This window comes from Oncorhynchus gorbuscha, unplaced genomic scaffold (assembly GCF_021184085.1).
Source record: "Oncorhynchus gorbuscha isolate QuinsamMale2020 ecotype Even-year unplaced genomic scaffold, OgorEven_v1.0 Un_scaffold_658, whole genome shotgun sequence".
In the NCBI taxonomy this organism is placed as follows: domain Eukaryota; kingdom Metazoa; phylum Chordata; class Actinopteri; order Salmoniformes; family Salmonidae; genus Oncorhynchus; species Oncorhynchus gorbuscha.
In genome coordinates, this window is record NW_025745756.1 from 132,501 (window position 1) to 155,285 (window position 22,785).

General features: G+C 48.1%; 1 protein-coding gene across 1 annotated transcript in view; it reads left to right on the forward strand.

Annotated features, from left to right (window-relative positions):
- The window catches only part of tmem39a (transmembrane protein 39A), a 31,436-nt gene extending 8,792 nt beyond the window's left edge, over positions 1-22,644 (forward strand). Inside the window, exons 6-11 of the mRNA XM_046335145.1 lie at positions 8,057-8,167; positions 13,013-13,235; positions 17,219-17,406; positions 19,791-19,838; positions 19,939-19,980; positions 20,936-22,644. Coding sequence (XP_046191101.1) covers positions 8,057-8,167; positions 13,013-13,235; positions 17,219-17,406; positions 19,791-19,838; positions 19,939-19,980; positions 20,936-21,248 — 925 coding nt within the window. The 3' untranslated portion in view covers positions 21,249-22,644. The remainder of the gene's footprint in view (positions 1-8,056; positions 8,168-13,012; positions 13,236-17,218; positions 17,407-19,790; positions 19,839-19,938; positions 19,981-20,935) is intronic.
- Positions 22,645-22,785: the final 141 nt, after the last annotated feature.

Here is a 22,785-nt window from a genome sequence, read left to right on the forward strand (position 1 = left end):
AAGTCTCCAACTTCAGCGATTTTTGCAGTTCGTTCCAGTCACAGGCAGCAGAGTACTGGAACGAAAGGCGGCCAAATGAGGTGTTGGCTTTAGGGATGATCAGTGAGATACACCTGCTGGAGCGCGTGCTACCGATGGGTGTTGCCATCGTGACCAGTGAACTGAGATAAGGCGGAGCTTTACCTAGCATGGACTTGTAGATGACCTGGAGCCAGTGGGTCTGGCGACGAGTATTACATTTACATTTAAGTCATTTAGCAGACGCTCTTATCCAGAGCGACTTACAAATTGGTGCATTCACCTTATGACATCCAGTGGAACAGTCACTTTACAATAGTGCATCTAAATCTTAAAGGGAGGGGGGGGTGAGAGGGATTACTTATCCTATTCTAGGTATTCCTTAACCTCTTAGGCCGACCCACACCGCATTCGGTCGCGTAATCATAGCCTCAAGCTCATTACCATAACGCAACGTTAGCGATTTCTAAAATTCACAAAAACCAGCAAAGGGATCAAATAAAATAATTTACCTTTGAAGAACTTCAGATGTTTCAATGAGGAGACTCTCAGTTACATAGCAGATGTCCAGTTTTTCCTGAAAGATGCTTGTGTAGGACACAACGGTCCGTTTTGTTACTATGCATTTGGCTACCGAAACTAACCGAAAATTCAGTCAACTACACGTCGAACTTTTTTCCGAATTAACTCCATAATATCGACTGAAACATGGAAAACGTTGTTTGAATCAATCCTTAAGGTGTTTTGTCATATATCTCTTCATTGAAATGCCATTCCTGGAAGCCTGCATTGTTCTCAGATTCGGATGGAAAAATACTGGTAGGTGACTTTTGCGCACCAATTTCCACACAGACACCGTGCGGGACCCCTGGTAAATGTAGTCTCTTATGGTCAATCTTCCAATGATATGCCTACAAATACGTCACAATGCTGCAGACACCTTGGGAAACGATAGAAAGTGTCCGTTCATTCCTGTCGCATTCACAGCCATATAAGGCGATCATGGAAAACGTGCCATCAGAAATCCTGTTGATTTCCTGGTCGCTCAAACATCTTGGTTTTGCCTGTAGGTTTTGTTCTAAGGCACTCACAGTGAAAATCTTTGCAGTTCTGGAAACGTCAGTGTCTTCTTTCCAAAACTATCAATTCCAAGCATAGTTGAGCATCTTTTCGTGACAAAATATTGCGCTAAAAACGGGCACGTCTTTTTATCCAAAAATGAAATACTGCCCCTAGAGTCTTAAGGGGTTAAAGAGGTGGGGTTTCAGGTGTCTCCGGAAGGTGGTGATTGACTCCGCTGTCCTGGCGTCGTGAGGGAGTTTGTTCCACCATTGGGGGGCCAGAGCAGCGAACAGTTTTGACTGGGCTGAGCGGGAGCTGTACTTCTGCGGTCCTTCTGTAGCTCAGTTGGTAGAGCATGGCGCTTGTAACGCCAGGGTAGTGGGTTCGATCCCCGGGACCACCCATACGTAGAATGTATGCACACATGACTGTAAGTCGCTTTGGATAAAAGCGTCTGCTAAATGGCATATATTAGGGAGGCGAGCAGGCCAGAGGTGGATGAACGCAGTGCCCTTGTTTGGGTGTAGGGCCTGATCAGAGCCTGGAGGTACTGAGGTGCCGTTCCCCTCACAGCTCCGTAGGCAAGCACCATGGTCTTGTAGCGGATGCGAACTTCAACTGGAAGCCAGTGGAGAGAACGGAGGAGCGGGGTGACGTGAGAGAACTTGGGAAGGTTGAACACCAGACGGGCTGCGGCGTTCTGGATGAGTTGAAGGGGTTTAATGGCACAGGCAGGTAGCCCAGCCAACAGCGAGTTGCAGTAATCCAGACGGGAGATGACAAGTGCCTGGATTAGGACCTGCGCCGCTTCCTGTGTGAGGCAGGGTCGTACTCTGCGGATGTTGTAGAGCATGAACCTACAGGAACGGGCCACCGCCTTGATGTTGGTTGAGAACGACATGGTGTTGTCCAGGATCACGCCAAGGTTCTTAGCGCTCTGGGAGGAGGACACAATGGAGTTGCCAACCGTGATGGCGAGATCATGGAACGGGCAGTCCTTCCCCGGGAGGAAGAGCAGCTCCGTCTTGCCGAGGTTCAGCTTGAAGTGGTGATCCATTATCCACACTGATATGTCTGCCAGACATGCAGAGATGCGATTCGCCACCTGGTCATCAGAAGGGGGAAAGGAGAAGATTAATTGTGTGTCGTCTGCATAGCAATGATAGGAGAGACCATGTGAGGTTATGACAGAGCCAAGTGACTTGGTGTATAGCGAGAATAGGAGAGTGCCTAGAACAGAGCCCTGGGGGACACCAGTGGTGAGAGCGCGTGGTGAGGAGACAGATTCTCGCCACGCCACCTGGTAGGAGCGACCTGTCAGGTAGGACGCAATCCAAGCGTGGGCCGCGCCGGAGATGCCCAACTCGGAGAGGGTGGAGAGGAGGATCTGATGGTTCACAGTATCGAAGGCAGCCGATAGATCTAGAAGGATGAGAGCAGAGGAGAGAGAGTTAGCTTTAGCAGTGCGGAGCGCCTCCGTGATACAGAGGAGAGCAGTCTCAGTTGAATGACTAGTCTTGAAACCTGATTGATTTGGATCAAGAAGGTCATTCAGAGAGAGATAGCGGGAGAGCTGGCCAAGGACGGCACGTTCAAGAGTTTTGGAGAGAAAAGAAAGAAGGGATACTGGTCTGTAATTGTTGACATCGGAGGGATCGAGTGTAGGTTTTTTCAGAAGGGGTGCAACTCTCGCTCTCTTGAAGACGGAAGGGACGTAGCCAGCGGTCAGGGATGAGTTGATGAGCGAGGTGAGGTAAGGGAGAAGGTCTCCGGAAATGGTCTGGAGAAGAGAGGAGGGGATAGGGTCAAGCGGGCAGGTTGTTGGGCGGCCGGCCGTCACAAGACGCGAGATTTCATCTGGAGAGAGAGGGAGAAAGAGGTCAGAGCACAGGGTAGGGCAGTGTGAGCAGAACCAGCGGTGTCGTTTGACTTAGCAAACGAGGATCGGATGTCGTCAACCTTCTTTTCAAAATGGTTGACGAAGTCATCTGCAGAGAGGGAGGAGGAGGGGGGGGAGGAGGATTCAGGAGGGAGGAGAAGGTGGCAAAGAGCTTCCTAGGGTTAGAGGCAGATGCTTGGAATTTAGCGTGGTAGAAAGTGGCTTTAGCAGCAGAGACAGAGGAGGAAAATGTAGAGAGGAGGGAGTGAAAGGATGCCAGGTCCGCAGGGAGGCGAGTTTTCCTCCATTTCCGCTCGGCTGCCCGGAGCCCTGTTCTGTGAGCTCGCAATGAGTCATCGAGCCATGGAGCGGGAGGGGAGGACCGAGCCGGCCTGGAGGATAGGGGACATAGAGAGTCAAAGGATGCAGAGAGGGAGGAGAGGAGGGTTGAGGAGGCAGAATCAGGAGATAGGTTGGAGAAGGTTTGAGCGGAGGGAAGAGATGATAGGATGGAAGAGGAGAGAGTAGCGGGGGAGAGAGAGCGAAGGTTGGGACGGCGCGATACCATCCGAGTAGGGGCAGTGTGGGAGGTGTTGGATGAGAGCGAGAGGGAAAAGGATACAAGGTAGTGGTCGGAGACTTGGAGGGGAGTTGCAATGAGGTTAGTGGAAGAACAGCATCTAGTAAAGATGAGGTCGAGGCGTATTGCCTGCCTTGTGAGTAGGGGGGAAGGTGAGAGGGTGAGGTCAAAAGAGGAGAGGAGTGGAAAGAAGGAGGCAGAGAGGAATGAGTCAAAGGTAGACGTGGGGAGGTTAAAGTCGCCCAGAACTGTGAGAGGTGAGCCGTCCTCAGGAAAGGAGCTTATCAAGGCATCAAGCTCATTGATGAACTCTCCGAGGGAACCTGGAGGGCGATAAATGATAAGGATGTTAAGCTTGAAAGGGCTGGTAACTGTGACAGCATGGAATTCAAAGGAGGCGATAGACAGATGGGTAAGGGAGAAAGAGAGAATGACCACTTGGGAGAGATGAGGATCCCGGTGCCACCACCCCGCTGACCAGAAGCTCTCGGGGTGTGCGAGAACACGTGGGCGGACGAAGAGAGAGCAGTAGGAGTAGCAGTGTTGTCTGTGGTGATCCATGTTTCCGTCAGTGCCAAGAAGTCGAGGGACTGGAGGGAGGCATAGGCTGAGATGAACTCTGCCTTGTTGACCGCAGATTGGCAGTTCCAGAAGCTACCGGAGACCTGGAACTCCACGTGGGTCGTGCGCGCTGGGACCACCAGATTAGGGTGGCCGCGGCCACGCGGTGTGGAGCGTTTGTATGGTCTGTGCAGAGAGGAGAGAACAGGGATAAACAGACACATAGTTGACAGGCTACAGAAGAGGCTACGCTAATGCAAAGGAGATTGGAATGACAAGTGGACTACACGTCTCGAATGTTCAGAAAGTTAAGCTACGTAGCAAGAATCTTATTGACTAGAATGATTAAAATGATACAGTACTGCTGAAGTAGGCTAGCTGGCAGTGGGTGCGTTGTTGACACTACACTAATCAAGTCGTTCCGTTGAGTGTAATAGTTTCTGCAGTGCTGCTATTCGGGGGCTAGCTGGCTAGCTAGTAGTGTTGTTTACGTTACGTTGCGTTAGAAGAACGACAATAGCTGGCTAGCTAACCTAGAAAATCGCTCTAGACTACACAGTTATCTTTGATACAAAGACGGCTATGTAGCTAGCTATGTAGCTAGCTACGATCAAACAAATCAAACCGTTGTACTGTAATGAAATGAAATGAAAATGTGATACTACCTGTGAATGCGACCGGGTTGTGAGTCTATTCGGTAGACGTTGGCTAGCTGTTGGCTAGCTAGCAGAGTCTCCTACGTTAAGGACGACAAATGGCTGGCTAGCTAACCTCGGTAAATTAAGATAATCACTCTAAGACTACACACTCTAAACCTAAACAACACAATTATCTTGGATACGAAGATACGAAGACAGCAAAGGCAGCTATGTAGCTAGCTAACGCTACACTAATCAAGTCGTTCAGTTGAGTGTAATAGTTTCTCCAGTGCAGCTAATCAGTGGACGTTAGCTAGCTGGCTAGTGAAGACTACGTTAGGACGGCGAAATACAATAATTACGCAATTATCTTTGATACAAAGACGGCTATGTAGCTAGCTGAGAAGAAATTGCTAAGATTAGAAATGTAATGAAAAAGTTATACTACCTGCGGGAGCGAAGTGCCGAAGTGAGGTAGTGAGGGCCAGCCGACTAGAGCATACAAGTCGCAGTGGTGGGTGGTATAAGGTGCTTTAGTGACAAAACGGATGGCACTGTGATAGACTGCATCCAGTTTGCTGAGTAGAGTGTTGGAAGCCATTTTGTAGATGACATCGCCGAAGTCGAGGATCGGTAGGATAGTCAGTTTTACTAGGGTAAGCTTGGCGGCGTGAGTGAAGGAGGCTTTGTTGCGGAATAGAAAGCCGACTCTTGATTTGATTTTCGATTGGAGATGTTTGATGTGAGTCTGGAAGGAGAGTTTGCAGTCTAGCCAGACACCTAGGTACTTATAGATGTCCACATATTCAAGGTCGGAACCATCCAGGGTGGTGATGCTAGTCGGGCATGCGGGTGCAGGCAGCGATCGGTTGAAAAGCATGCATTTGGTTTTACTCGCATTTAAGAGCAGTTGGAGGCCACGGAAGGAGTGCTGTATGGCATTGAAGCTCGTTTGGAGGTTAGATAGCACAGTGTCCAATGACGGGCCGAAAGTATATAGAATGGTGTCGTCTACGTAGAGGTGGATCAGGGAATCGCCCGCAGCAAGAGCAACATCATTGATATATACAGAGAAAAGAGTCGGCCCGAGAATTGAACCCTGTGGCACCCCATAGAGACTGCCAGAGGACCGGACAGCATGCCCTCCGATTTGACACACTGAACTCTGTCTGCAAAGTAATTGGTGAACCAGGCAAGGCAGTCATCCGAAAAACCGAGGCCATTGAGTCTGCCGATAAGAATATGGTGATTGACAGAGTCGAAAGCCTTGGCGAGGTCGATGAAGACGGCTGCACAGTACTGTCTTTTATCGATGGCGGTTATGATATCGTTTAGTACCTTGAGTGTGGCTGAGGTGCACCCGTGACGGCTCGGAAACCAGATTGCACAGCGGAGAAGGTACGGTGGGATTCGAGATGGTCAGTGATCTGTTTGTTGACTAGGCTTTCAAAGACCTTAGATAGGCAGGGCAGGATGGATATAGGTCTATAACAGTTTGGGTCCAGGGTGTCTCCCCCTTTGAAGAGGGGGATGACTGCGGCAGCTTTCCAATTCTTGGGGATCTCAGACGATATGAAAGAGAGGTTGAACAGGCTGGTAATAGGGGTTGCGACAATGGCGGCAGATAGTTTCAGAAATAGAGGGTCCATATTATCAAGCCCAGCTGATTTGTACGGGTCCAGGTTTTGCAGCTCTTTCAGAACATCTGCTATCTGGATTTGGGTAAAGGAGAACCTGGAGAGGCTTGGGCGAGGAGCTGCGGGGGGGGGGGGTGGAGCTGTTGGCCGAGGTTGGAGTAGCCAGGCGGAAGGCATGGCCAGCCGTTGAGAAGTGCTTATTGAAGTTTTCGATAATCATGGATTTATCGGTGGAGACCGTGTTACCTAGCCTCAGTGCAGTGGGCAGCTGGGAGGAGGTGCTCTTGTTCTCCATGGACTTCACGGTGTCCCAGAACTTTTTGGAGTTGGAGCTACAGGATGCAAACTTCCGCCTGAAGAAGCTGGCTTTAGCTTTCCTGACTGACTGAGTGTATTGGTTCCTGACTTCCCTGAACAGTTGCATATCACGGGGGCTATTCGATGCTATTGCAGTCCGCCACAGGATGTTTTTGTGCTGGTCGAGGGCGGTCAGGTCTGGAGTGAACCAAGGGCTGTATCTGTTCTTAGTTCTGCATTTTTTGAACGGAGCATGCTTATATAAAATGGTGAGGACGTTACTTTTAAAGAATGACCAGGCATCCTCAACTGACGGGATAAGGTCAATGTCCTTCCATATCTAGTTGATCAGTGTCATATTCTCCATTGTCTAGTTGATCAGTGTCGTATTCTCCATTGTCTAGTTGATCAGTGTCGTATTCTCCATTGTCTAGTTGATCACTGTCATATTCTCCATTGTCTAGTTGATCACTGTCATATTCTCCATTGTCTAGTTGATCACTGTCATATTCTCCATTGTCTAGTTGATCACTGTCATATTCTCCATTATCTAGTTGATCACTGTCATATTCTCCATTGTCTAGTTGATCACTGTCATATTCTCCATTATCTAGTTGATCACTGTCATATTCTCCATTATCTAGTTGATCACTGTCATATTCTCCATTATCTAGTTGATCACTGTCATATTCTCCATTATCTAGTTGATCACAGTGTCATATTCTCCATTATCTAGTTGATCACAGTGTCTTATTCTCCATTATCTAGTTGATCACAGTGTCATATTCTCCATTATCTAGTTGATCACTGTCATATTCACCATTATCTAGTTGATCACTGTCATATTCACCATTATCTAGTTGATCACAGTGTCATATTCTCCATTATCTAGTTGATCACAGTGTCATATTCTCCATTATCTAGTTGATCACTGTCATATTCTCCATTATCTAGTTGATCACTGTCATATTCTCCATTATCTAGTTGATCACTGTCATATTCTCCATTATCTAGTTGATCACTGTCATATTCTCCATTATCTAGTTGATCACAGTGTCATATTCTCCATTATCTAGTTGATCACAGTGTCATATTCTCCATTATCTAGTTGATCACAGTGTCATATTCTCCATTATCTAGTTGATCACAGTGTCATATTCTCCATTATCTAGTTGATCACTGTCATATTCTCCATTGTCTAGTTGATCACTGTCATATTCTCCATTATCTAGTTGATCACTGTCATATTCTCCATTATCTAGTTGATTTAACACATGGTTCTTTATTTCCCGTTGTCCTCTCTCTTTCTCTCTCCTCTCTTTCATTTTTCTCTTTCGCTCTCTCCTTTTTCTCTCTCTTTCATCCCTGTCTCTCTGTGCGTCAGGTTTGGGGTGTATGTTCCCCTGTGTTGCTTCCATCAGGAGAGTAGGGCCCAGCCAGTGCCTTCAGACTGTAGTTACTCAGACCAGGACCTGTCCCACGGGCCCTTCTTCAGGTAAACATAAACACACACACTCCCCTTCTTCATGTAAACATAAACACACACACTCTCCTTATTCAGGTAAACATAAACACACACACTCTCCTTATTCAGCTAAACATAAACACACACACTCCCCTTATTCAGGTAAACATAAAAACACACTCCCCTTACAGGTAAACATAAACACACACACTCTCCTTATTCAGGTAAACATAAACACACACACTCTCCTTATTCAGGTAAACATAAACACACACACTCCCCTTATTCAGGTAAACATAAAAACACACATAAACATAAAACACACACCCATATTCAGGTAAACATAAACACACACACTCCCCTTATTCAGGTAAACATAAACACACACTCTCCTTATTCAGGTAAACATAAACACACACATTCCCCTTATTCAGGTAAACATAAAACACACACTCCCCTTATTCAGGTAAACATAAACACACACACTCCCCTTATTCAGGTAAACACACACTCTCCTTATTCAGGTAAACATAAACACACACACTCCCCATATTCAGGTAAACACACTCTCCTTATTCAGGTAAACATAAACACACACATTCCCCTTATTCAGGTAAACACTCATAAACACACACTCCCCTTATTCAGGTAAACATAAACACACACACTCCCCATATTCAGGTAAACACACACTCTCCTTATTCAGGTAAACATAAACACACACACTCCCCATATTCAGGACACAATTAACTTTTCAAATTCTGCATGAATGGTAAACACACACTCTCCTTATTCAGGTAAACATAAACACACACACTCTCCTTATTCAGGTAAACATAAACACACACATTCCCACAAGTACCATAGAGAGTACACTGCAAAGAGACAACAATGTGATATCATGTCATGTGACGTTTTCATGAATGCAGTAATAGTGTCATTTGGCTTTTGTCTGATCTGTTTTATTTCTGTGTCTGTATTAATAATGTCAGTAGGAGCACTGGGCCCCGAATCCACAAAGAGGCTCAGAGTAGAAAATTGGTCTTAAGTGCTGAGAATAGAGAATCTCCGGCTCTTATCGTTCAGAATACGAGCTATTCATGAAACCTCTAGTCGTAAGAGTCCTACCTAGTTGACAGATCTTTAGGACACCAGCTGTCCTAATCAATTACCAGTTACCAGCAGGCTTCTTCTTTATGAGAATCATTATTTTAAAACAAACTTCTTGATAATAGGGAAGGGCAGTGAGTCAGTGATACCTGCGCCATAGTCAGGCAGTTGCTTTGGAGATGTTGAAAGAATGTTTTGATATTTCTGTATGATAAATCTAGACTTAAATGCAACATTTTCAATTGTCATTTTTATTTTAAAAAATGTACACCTTTTTCTCCCCAATTTTTGGATCCAATTGGTAGTTACAGTCTTGTCTTATCGCTGCAACTACCGTACGGCCTCGGGAGAGGTCAAAGGTCAAGAGCCGTACGTCCTCTGAAACACAACCCAATCATGCCGCACTGCTTCTTGACACAATGCCCTCTTAACCCGGAAGCCAGCCGCACCAATGTGTCGGAGGAAACGCCATACACCTGGCCAGCGTGCACTGCGCCCGGCCCGTCACAGGAGTCGCTAGTGCGCAATGGGACAAGGATATCCCTGCCGGTAAAACCCTCCCCTAACCCGGACGACGCTGGGCCAATTGTGCGCTGCCCCATGGGCCTCCCGGTCGCGGGTGGCTGCGACAGAGCCTGGACTCAAACCCAGAATCTCTAGTGGCACAGCGATGCACTGTGATGCAGTACCTTAGACTGCTGCTCCACTCATGAGGCAACGCAGCAGTATCTTTGACAGTGATTTCACATGAGGCCTATTTCACATAATATAATAAATAATCACATTTTTATTTTTATTATTTAATTAACCTACACCATGTTATTTCTAGTTATCCCTTTGGAGCACAATATCACATTGTTAAAAAGGTGCCCAGATTGGATATGCCTATAAATTGGGCAGCTGAAGGCATCTAGGGCCTATGTTAACTTTTGATTGTGTTCGGGAAAAGAATTATAGACCTTTCAAACGTTGTATGCAACATTATCATACATGATCAGAATGAGTTATTAAAAAACTGGTTATGCTTGCCAACATATTCATCCACAGTTAAGAGAAGGAAGTGATCGTGTCATGTGACAAGGATATCAAACGTTTTATCAATGTTTTAATGTACAGACGGTCACTGTGGTTGTCTGACACATGCTATTGGGTTCAGAGTGAGGGATTATTCTCCATCCACTGTGGTTGTCTGACACATGCTATTGGGTTCAGAGTGAGGGATTATTCTCCATCCACTGTGGTTGTCTGACACATGCTATTGGGTTCAGAGTGAGGGATTATTCTCCATCCACTGTGGTTGTCTGACACATGCTATTGGGTTCAGAGTGAGGGATTATTCTCCATCCACTGTGGTTGTCTGACACATGCTATTGGGTTCAGAGTGAGGGATTATTCTCCATCCACTGTGGTTGTCTGACACATGCTAATGGGTTCAGAGTGAGGGATTATTCTCCATCCACTGTGGTTGTCTGACACATGCTATTGGGTTCAGAGTGAGGGATTATTCTCCATCCACTGTGGTTGTCTGACACATGCTATTGGGTTCAGAGTGAGGGATTATTCTCCATCCACTGTGGTTGTCTGACACATGCTATTGGGTTCAGAGTGAGGGATTATTCTCCATCCACTGTGGTTGTCTGACACATGCTATTGGGTTCAGAGTGAGGGATTATTCTCCATCCACTGTGGTTGTCTGACACATGCTATTGGGTTCAGAGTGAGGGATTATTCTCCATCCACTGTGGTTGTCTGACACATGCTATTGGGTTCAGAGTGAGGGATTATTCTCCATCATTGGATGTTGCCAATTATTTTAATGATTACTTAATGGCAAACTTAGGCAGGAAATGCCAACAACGAACAGTGAGTGATCCATAGTATTCATACATAGAAAAACTGATAATGAAACAATGTTTTTCTAAGTTATAATTTTGTGAAGTTGGTCTGGGAGAGGTGGAATAATTGTTATCGATCAATAATGACCAACCTCCTGGCATTGACAACTTAGATGGAAAGCTACATGGGAGTGGCTCTAGAGTCAGCTACCATCCCATCTGTCATATCTTTAATCTGAGCCCCGAGGAAAGTCTTTGTCCTCAGGCCTGAAGGGAAGCCAAAGTCATTCCACTACCCAAGAGTGGTAAAGCGGCTTTTACTGGTTCTAACAGCAGACCAATCAGCTGGCTGCCAGCTCTTAGCAAACTGTTGGGGGAATTGTTTTTGGCCAAATACAATGCTGTTTCTCTGTAAACAAATTAACAACAGACTTTCAGCATGCTTATAGAGAAGGGCACTCAATATGTACTGCACTGACACAAATGACTGACTGGTTGAAAGAAATTGATATTAAGAAGATTGTGGGAGCTGTACTGTTAGATTTCAGTGCAGCCTTTGATATTATTGACCATAACCTGTTGTTGAGAAGTTGTGTGTTGTAGCTTTTCAACCTCTGCCATATCGTGGATTCAGAGCCATCAATCTAATAGAGCTCAGAGGGTTTTCTTTAATGGAAGCTTCTCTAATGTCAAACATGTAAATTGTGGTGTACCGCAGGGCAGCTCTCTAGGCCCTCTACTCTTTTCTATTTCTACCAATGACCTGCCACTGGCATTAAACAAAGCATGTGTCCATGTATGCTGATGATTCAATCGTATACACATCAGAAACCACAGCTAATGAAGTCACTGAAACCCTTAACAAAGAGTCTGTTTTGGAATGGGTGGCCAGTAATAAACTGGTCCTGAACATCTCTAAAACTAAGCATTGTATTTGCTACAAATCATTCCCTAAGTTCTGGACCTCAGCTGAATCTGGTAATAAATGGTGTGGCTGTTGAACAAGTTGAGACAAAATTTAGTTGGCGTTACCTTAGATTGTAAACTGTCATGGTCAAAACATATAGATTTAATGGTTGTAAAGATGGGGAGGTGTCTGTCCGTAATAAAGAGATGCTCTGCTTTTTTGACACCACACTCCACAATGCAAGTCCTGCAGGCTCTAGTTTTATCTTATCTTGATTATTGTCCAGCCATGTGGTCAAGTGCTACAAAGTAAGACCTAGTTAACCTGCAGCTGGCCCAGAACAGAGCAGAACGTCTTGCTCTTCATTGTAATCAGAGGGATAATATTAAAACTATGCATGCCAGTCTCTCTTGGCTAAGAGCTGAGGAAAGACTGACTGCTAGGGCTAGGCGTTATACCGTATTTGACTATATACCAGTATTGATGCACGGACCGATTTGGGTTTTTACTTTACCTTCTATAACGGTATTGAATGTTTGGTTTGTTAAATGGGATACGCCGTGTGACACGCTCTTACCCCACCAGACATGCCACCAGGGGTCTTTTCACAGTTCCGAGGTCCAGAACATATTCAAGGAAACGTACAGTATTATACAGAGCCATGAGTGTATGGAACTCCCATCTCATTTAAAAAATATATATTTTATTTATTTAACCTTTATTTAACCAGGTAGACCAGTTGAGAACAAGTTCTCATTTGCAACTGCGACCTGGTCAAGATAAAGCAAATCAGTGCGACACAAACAACAGAGTTACACATGGAATAAATAAACATGCAGTCAATAACACAATAGACAAGTCTATATACAGTGTGTGCAAATGAGGTAAGATAAGGGAGGTAAGGCAATAAATAGGCCATGGTGGTGAAGTAAATGACAAATTAGCAATTAAACACGAGTGATACCTGGAGACTGTAGAAAAAACTGATCCTAGATCATTCTTTCTTCTCTCTTCTCCCTCCAGGCCTAAGGACTTCCTAGCGTTACTAAGGGAGAACCTGAGAGAGCAGTTTACTACTCCAGGCCACATCCCCCACCACACCTGTCCCCAGCCCCCGTCTCCAGAACTCATCCGCAGCGAGGTGGAAGAACTCCGGAGCGACTTCAACCGTCGCATCAAGGAAGTTCTCTTCAACTCCCTCTTCAGCGCTTACTACGTAGCCTTCCTCCCCCTCTGCTTCGTCAAGGTACAAACCCTAACCCTTACTACGTAGTCTTCCTCCCCCTCTGCTTCGTCAAGGTACAAACTCTAACCCTTACTACGTAGCCTTCCTCCCCCTCTGCTTCATCAAGGTACAAACTCTAACCCTTACTACGTAGCCTTCCTCCCCCTCTGCTTCGTCAAGGTACGTCACACTTCCTCTCTCTCCCTCTCCTTCCTCCACTCTTTCCCTCCCTCTAGCATGTTGCTGCTTTCCTTCTCCTCCCCATTATCCAAGGAACTGTCAACCCTGCTGGTACTCATCTCCCCTCTCCATTATCCAAGGAACTGTCAACCCTGCTGGTACTCATCTCCCCTCCCCGTTATCCAAGGAACTGTCAACCCTGCTGCTACTCAACTCCCCTCTCCGTTATCCAAGGAACTGTCAACCCTCTTGGTACTCATCTCCCTTCTCCGTTATCCAAGGAACTGTCAACCCTCTTGGTACTCATCTCCCTTCTCCGTTATCCAAGGAACTGTCAACCCTCCTGGTACTCATCTCCCCTCTCCGTTATCCAAGGAACTGTCAACCCTCTCTGGTACTCAAGGAACTGTCAACCCTCTTGGTCTCCGTTATCCAAGGAACTGTCAACCCTCTTGGTACTCATCTCCCCTCTCCGTTATCCAAGGAACTGTCAACCCTCCTGGTACTCATCTCCCCTCTCCGTTATCCAAGGAACTGTCAACCCTGCTGCTACTCAACTCCCCTCTCCGTTATCCAAGGAACTGTCAACCCTCTTGGTACTCATCTCCCCTCTCCGTTATCCAAGGAACTGTCAACCCTCTTGGTACTCATCTCCCCTCTCCGTTATCCAAGGAACTGTCAACCCTCTTGGTACTCATCTCCCTCTTCAAGGAACTGTACATCTCCCTATCCAAGGAACTGTCAACCCTCTTGGTACTCATCTCCCTCTCCGTTATCCAAGGAACTGTCAACCCTCTTGGTACTCATCTCCCTCTCCGTTATCCAAGGAACTGTCAACCCTCTTGGTACTCATCTCCCTCTCCGTTATCCAAGGAACTGTCAACCCTCTTGGTACTCATCTCCCCTCTCCGTTATCCAAGGAACTGTCAACCCTCTTGGTACTCATCTCCCTTCTCCGTTATCCAAGGAACTGTCAACCCTCTTGGTACTCATCTCCCCTCTCCGTTATCCAAGGAACTGTCAACCCTCTTGGTACTCATCTCCCCTCTCCGTTATCCAAGGAACTGTCAACCCTCTTGGTACTCATCTCCCTCTCCGTTATCCAAGGAACTGTCAACCCTCTTGGTACTCATCTCCCCTCTCCGTTATCCAAGGAACTGTCAACCCTCTTGGTACTCATCTCCCTCTCCGTTATCCAAGGAACTGTCAACCCTCTTGGTACTCATCTCCCCTCTCCGTTATCCAAGGAACTGTCAACCCTCTTGGTACTCATCTCCTCTCCGTTATCCAAGGAACTGTCAACCCTCTTGGTACTCATCTCCCTCTCCGTTATCCAAGGAACTGTCAACCCTCTTGGTACTCATCTCCCTCTCCGTTATCCAAGGAACTGTCAACCCTCTTGGTACTCATCTCCCCTCTCCGTTATCCAAGGAACTGTCAACCCTCTTGGTACTCATCTCCCCTCTCCGTTATCCAAGGAACTGTCAACCCTCTTGGTACTCATCTCCCCTCTCCGTTATCCAAGGAACTGTCAACCCTCTTGGTACTCATCTCCCCTCTCCGTTATCCGTTATCCATTACTCAAGGAACTGTCAACCCTCTTGGTACTCATCTCCCCTCTCCGTTATCCAAGGAACTGTCAACCCTCTTGGTACTCATCTCCCCTCTCCGTTATCCAAGGAACTGTCAACCCTCTTGGTACTCATCTCTTGGTACCCTCTCCGTTATCCAAGGAACTGTCAACCCTCTGGTACTCATCTCCCCTCGTTATGAACTGTCAACCCTCTGGTACTCATCTCCCCTCTCCGTTATCCAAGGAACTGTCAACCCTCTTGGTACTCATCTCCCTCTCCGTTATCCAAGGAACTGTCAACCCTCTTGGTACTCATCTCCCTCTCCGTTATCCAAGGAACTGTCAACCCTCTTGGTACTCATCTCCCCTCTCCGTTATCCAAGGAACTGTCAACCCTCTTGGTACTCATCTCCCCTCTCCGTTATCCAAGGAACTGTCAACCCTCTTGGTACTCATCTGGTACCCTCCCTCTCCGTTATCCAAGGAACTGTCAACCCTCTTGGTACTCATCTCCCCTCTCCGTTATCCAAGGAACTGTCAACCCTCTTGGTACTCATCTCCCTCTCCGTTATCCAAGGAACTGTCAACCCTCTTGGTACTCATCTCCCTCTCCGTTATCCAAGGAACTGTCAACCCTCTTGGTACTCATCTCCCTCTCCGTTATCCAAGGAACTGTCAACCCTCTTGGTACCCTCATCACCCTCTCCGTTATCCAAGGAACTGTCAACCCTCTTGGTACTCATCTCCCCTCTCCGTTATCCAAGGAACTGTCAACCCTCAGCACCCTCTCCGTTAGGTGGTCAACCCTCTTGGTACTCATCTCCCCTCTCCGTTATCCAAGGAACTGTCAACCCTCTTGGTACTCATCTCCCCTCTCCGTTATCCAAGGAACTGTCAACCCTCTTGGTACTCATCTCCCCTCTCCGTTATCCAAGGAACTGTCAACCGGTGTGGTACTCATCACCCTCTCCGTTATCCAAGGAACTGTCAACCCTCTTGGTACTCATCTCCCCTCTCCGTTATCCAAGGAACTGTCAACCCTCTAGGTGGTACTCCTCACCCTCTCCTTATCCAAGGAACTGTCAACCCTCTTGGTACTCATCTCCCTCTCCGTTATCCAAGGAACTGTCAACCCTCTTGGTACTCATCTCCCCTCTCCGTTATCCAAGGAACTGTCAACCCTCTTGGTACTCATCCCCTCTCCGTTATCCAAGGAACTGTCAACCCTCTTGGTACTCATCAACGGCCCTCTCCGTTATCCAAGGAACTGTCAACCCTCTTGGTACTCATCTCCCCTCTCCGTTATCCAAGGAACTGTCAACCCTCTTGGTACTCATCACCCTCTCCGTTATCCAAGGAACTGTCAACCCTCTAGGTGGTACTCATCACCCTCTCCGTTATCCAAGGAACTGTCAACCCTCTTGGTACTCAACCCTCTCCGTTATCCAAGGAACTGTCAACCCTCTTGGTAGGTGGTCCCTCTCCGTTATCCAAGGAACTGTCAACCCTCTTGGTACTCATCTCATCCCTCTCCGTTATCCAAGGAACTGTCAACCCTCTTGGTACTCATCTCCCCTCTCCGTTATCCAAGGAACTGTCAACCCTCTTGGTACTCATCTCCTCTCCGTTATCCAAGGAACTGTCAACCCTCTTGGTACTCATCTCCCCTCTCCGTTATCCAAGGAACTGTCAACCCTCTTGGTACTCATCTCCCCTCTCCGTTATCCAAGGAACTGTCAACCCTCTTGGTACTCATCTCCCCTCTCCGTTATCCAAGGAACTGTCAACCCTCTTGGTACTCATCTCCCCTCTCCGTTATCCAAGGAACTGTCAACCCTCTTGGTACATCTCCCCTCTCCGTTATCCAAGGAAGTCAACCCTCTTGGTACTCATCTCCCCTCTCCGTTATCCAAGGAACTGTCAACCCTCTTGGTACTCATCTCCCCTCTCCGTTATCCAAGGAACTGTCAACCCTCTTGGTACTCATCTCCCCTCTCCGTTATCCAAGGAACTGTCAACCCTCTTGGTACTCATCTCCCCTCTCCGTTACCCAGGAACTGTCACCCTCTTGGTACTCATCTGGTCCCTCCGTTATCCAAGGAACTGTCAACCCTCTTGGTACTTCTCTCAACCTCCCTGAGTCTTTGTGTGTTCAGTTTCCTCCTTCAGTCTCCAGGTATCCTAGGTGCTGTCTCCTGCGTTTGTGTTAAGGCCCCTGAACCCTAAAACGTGGTCTTCTCTCCCCCTCCAGAGTACCCAGTACTATGACATGCGCTGGTCCTGTGAGCACCTGATCATGGTGTGGATCAATGCGTTTGTGATGCTGATGAGCCAGCTGTTACCTCCCAGCTACTGTGACCTGCTGCACCGCTCTGCAGGCCACCTGGGGCGCTGGCAGAAGCTTGAGCACGGATTCTACAGCAACGCGCCACAGCATGTGTAGGTGGTCCCCACACACACACACACACACACTACTACAGCAACGGCCTACAGCACGCTTAGGTGGTCCCCACACACACACACTACTACAGCAACGGCCTACAGCACGCTTAGGTGGTCCCCACACACACACTACTACAGCAACGGCCTACAGCACGCTTAGGTGGTCCCCACACACACACACACTACTACAGCAACGACCCACAGCACCTTAGGTGGTCCCCACACACACACACAGCACGCTCCACAGCACGGTGGTCCCACACACACCACAGCACACACACACACTACTACAGCAACGGCCTACAGCACGCCCAGAGCAGGTGGTCCCCCACACACACACACACACACTACTACAGCAACGGCCTACAGCACGCTTAGGTGGTCCCCACACACACACTACTACAGCAACGGCCTACAGCACGCTTAGGTGGTCCCCACACACACACACACTACTACAGCAACGGCCTACAGCACGCTTAGGTGGTCCCCACACACACACACACACACACACCACAGCACGTGTAGGTGGTGTCCACACACACACACTACAGCAACGACCCACAGCACGCTTAGGTGGTCCCCCCCACACACACACACTTCTACAGCAACGACCCACAGCACGCTTAGGTGGTACAGCAACCCCACAGCACACACACACACACACTTCTACAGCAACGACCCACAGCACGCTTAGGTGGTCCACACTTCTACAGCAACACCCACAGCACGCTTAGGTGGTCCCCACACACACACTCACACACACACATACTTCTACAGCAACGGCCCAGAGCACGCTTAGGTGGTCCCCACACACACACACACACACACTTCTACAGCAACGACCCACAGCACGCTTAGGTGGTCCCCACACACACCACTTCTACACACACACACACTTCTACAGCAACGACCCACAGCACGCTTAGGTGGTCCCCACACACACACACACACTTCACTTCTACAGCAACACACCTTCTACAGCAACGCCCACAGCACGCTTAGGTGGTCCCCCACACACACACACACACACACACTTAGGTGGTCCCCACACACACACACACTTCTACAGCAACGACCCCACAGCACGCTTAGGTGGTCCCCACACACAACGACCCACAGCACGCACACACACACACACTTCTACAGCAACGACCCACAGCACGCTTAGGTGGTCCCCACACACACACACACACATACTTCTACAGCAACGACCCACAGCACGCTTAGGTGGTCCCACACACACACACACACACTTCTACAGCAACGACCCACAGCACGCTTAGGTGGTCCCCACACACACACACACTTCTACAGCAACGACCCACAGCATGCTTAGGTGGTCCCCACACACACACTCACACACACACATACTTCTACAGCAACGGCCCAGAGCACGCTTAGGTGGTGGTCACCACACACACACACACACACACACACACACTTCTACAGCAACGACCCACAGCACGCTTAGGTGGTCCCCACACACACACACACTTCTACAGCAACGACCCACAGTGCTTAGGTGGTCCCCACACACACACTACACACACACACATACTTCCACAGCAAGGGCCCAGAGCACGCTTCTTAGGGTCCCCCACACACACACACACACTTCTACAGCAACACCCACAGCACAGGTGGTCCCACAAGGGCGTTAGACACACACAGGTGGTCCCCACACACACACACACACACTTCTACAGCAACACCCACAGCACGCTTAGGTGGTTACACACACATCTGTTGGCTCCAGAACTCGTTGTGTGTTGCAGGTGGTCAACACAGTCTGGCCCCAGGGGGTACTTCTTCAACGTAGCCCACAGCAGGCTTAGGTGGTCCCACACACACACACAGGTGGTCTACAGGAAGACACAGTCACCCACAGGGGTGTTGGTGGTCAGTCACACAGCCACACAAGGCTGTAGGATCAATCTCCACCTCTTCGTTGTGTGTTGCAGGTGGTCTGAGAGTACAGTCTGGCCCCAGGGGTGTTGGTGGTCCCCACAGTCACAGCCTGTACAAGGCTGTAGGATCAATCTCCACTCACGTTGTGTGTTGCAGGTGGTCACACACACAGTCTGGCCCCAGGGGGTGTTGTCAACGTAGCCTGTGTGTCAGTACGTAGCCCAACCTTTTCTCCTGGAGAACTAGACATATGCAGGATTTTGTTCCAACACATCTGACTCTAATCAACTGTTCTTCAGGACTCTACCAGGAGCGTTAGAGCAGGGATGGAGTAAAGCCCTGCATAAGGAGGCTGTCTCCAGGAAGAGGGTTAGCCACCCTGCTGTCCAACAGACTGTCTAGTCTTCTAGGGATGGTTCTATTTGACCTGTTGGCTGTAGGATCAATCTCCACCTCTTCGTTGTGTGTTGCAGGTGGTCTGAGAGTACAGTCTGGCCCCAGGGGGTGTTGGTACGTCAGTCGTAGCCTGTACAAGGCTGTAGGATCAATCTCCACCTCTTCGTTGTGTGTTGCAGGTGGTCTGAGAGTACAGTCTGGCCCCAGGGGGTGTTGGTACGTCAGTCGTAGCCTGTACAAGGCTGTAGGATCAATCTCCACCTCTTCGTTGTGTGTTGCAGGTGGTCTGAGAGTACAGTCTGGCCCCAGGGGGTGTTGGTACGTCAGTCGTAGCCTGTACAAGGCTGTAGGATCAATCTCCACCTCTTCGTTGTGTGTTGCAGGTGGTCTGAGAGTACAGTCTGGCCCCAGGGGTGTTGGTACGTCAGTCGTAGCCTGTACAAGGCTGTAGGATCAATCTCCACCTCTTCGTTGTGTGTTGCAGGTGGTCTGAGAGTACAGTCTGGCCCCACGTCAGTCTGGCCCAGTTTAGCCTGTACAAGGCTGTAGGATTCTACTGCGTGTTGCAGGTGGTCTCAGACAGTCTGGCCCCAGGGGTGTTTACGTGAGTCACTGCCTTTCACTAGACTCTTTAGTCTGTGTTGTGTTTATGTACTGCCTTTCACTAGACTCTTTAGTCTGTGTGTGTTTATGTACTGCCTTTCACTAGACTCTTTAGTCTGTGTGTGTTTATGTACTGCCTTTCACTAGACTCTTTAGTCTGTGTGTGTTTATGTACTGCCTTTCACTAGACCCTTTAGTCTGTGTGTGTTTATGTACTGCCTTTCACTAGACCCTTTATTCTGTGTGTGTTTATGTACTGCCCGTGTACTGCCTTTCACTAGACCCTTTAGTCTGTGTGTGTTTATGTACTGCCTTTCACTAGACCCTTTAGTCTGTGTGTGTTTATGTACTGCCCATGTACTGCCTTTGCAGTACAAGCCGTTGCGGATCCTGAACCTGTTAATCTGGATGGAGTCCAGCGTAGTCCTGTACCAGTTGTGATATTATTTATTGTGTTGCAGTTCCTTTTCCACTAGACCCTTTGATCCTGAACCTGTTAATCTGGATGGAGTCCAGCGTAGTCCTGTACCAGTTGTGATATTATTTATTGTGTTGCAGTTCCTTTTCCACAAGCCGTTGCTGATCCTGAACCTGTTAATCTGGATGGAGTCCAGCGTAGTCCTGTATCAGTTGTGATATTATTTATTGTGTTGCAGTTCCTTTTCCACAAGCCGTTGCTGATCCTGAACCTGTTAATCTGGATGGAGTCCAGCGTAGTCCTGTATCAGTTGTACTCCCTGCTCCGCTCTGACAGCTGGAACCACACCCTGTCCCTGGGCCTCATCCTGTTCTGTAACTACTACGTCCTCTTCAAGCTGCTCCGGGACCGCATCGTGCTGGGCAAGGCCTACTCCTACCCTGTTACCTCCAGTACCGGGTCCGGCACCACCAACAGCACCGCCACCAACGGCCTGGGGCTCAAGTCCCAGTGACACCCCAGGAGAGGGTTCTGGAGCTGGGGGACGTGGGTTCGGATACTCCCTAGCCTCCCTGCCACTATGGCTGTACGGAAGGGGTGGAGGTGAGAGACGGGGTCGGCGTGCAGCAGGAGGGACTGACAGTGAACTCATATTGTTTTGATACGGTTCTATTTTTCATGCAATGTTTATACCTATTTAAATAATATTTTATTTTGTATACTGTTTTCAAAAGTAACAGGGCATTACGGTAGTATTGTCATGTGATGTTTGTTGTTGCTTCATGGTGCAAAGCGATTGGATGGGAGAGAGTGAGTTGTGTTCTTAATGCCATGAGGCCCCGCCCACATGCTATGCTAAGCTCTTCCTCCTATGCTCACCGTGTTCCGACTTCCACCAAAGATGCTTAAAGAAGGCTCCAGAGCCAATCAGATGGCACCGGCGGCCAATCAAGGAAGAGACTTTGGCTCGGTTGGCCAATCAAGGAAGCGACTGAGGAGACCCCGCCTCTCCCTGCACACTGCCTCTTTAGAGAACATATTCATCCCTTTACGGTGTTTTATTAGGTTTCGTAGCAAGACCGTCTGCAGTTTGGCCATGAGCGCTGACTCTGGTGCCTGTAGAACATACCCACGTTCCAAATGGCACCCTATTCACTACATAGTGCACCGCTTTTGACCAGAGCCTTATTAGCCCAGGTTAAAATTAGTGCACTATGTAGGGAATAGGGTATAATTTGGGACAGGCTCAATGTCTTCTTTGCAGTGTCATGTTCATTCAGGTCATGAATTTACCACAAATTGCCGCTCTTCATTTCACTGTGCCTGAGAAGCGAAAAACATAGATATAGTCTGAATAGAATGGACACCACCACCGCAACAGATTGCATGACCGTTTTTCTAGATGGGAGACGAACCGCATTGAATGTGCAGATGTGTGTATGTGCTTTACTTTCCAGTGTGTGCTTGAAATTAAATTACAAATGACACTTGGTATCTTCAATGCTACAAGTTGTGCTCAGCTGCTAGCAGTGTTATTTTAAACAGCTTGCCTTGTTGCCAGTCCCAGATGACGATGTGGGATGGCTTCTAGTGCCATAACTGTCCACTCATCCATTCTATCTTGTTCCTTTTCTATGAGTAGCTGATCTAGAATGATTCATGTTTTATCAACGTGCCAAAATCCCAGGTTGCCTGTATGATCATGTTTGTTCACGGGCGCGTTCCACCTTGTCTTTTAATGCAGTCCTGGCGCCTCTCAGCAGATTGCTATATGAAATGAATGATGAATGTGGTACCTGCCATGTGAGATCTGATATGTGCAGGATGACTGCAATAAAGATGACCTGGAACGCTAGCTGTGTGTTTATATTTTCAGTGGGTGAGGTGGGAGGAAGATGGAGGGGGGGGGGCATGGACTATCGTATGGCTCACAGTGTTTGATTTTCAGTGGGTGAGGTGGGAGGAAGATGGAGGGGGGGGGACATGGACTATTGTATGGCTCAGTGTTTGATTTTCGATGAGCATTTTTTTATGCTGTTGAAATATTAAAT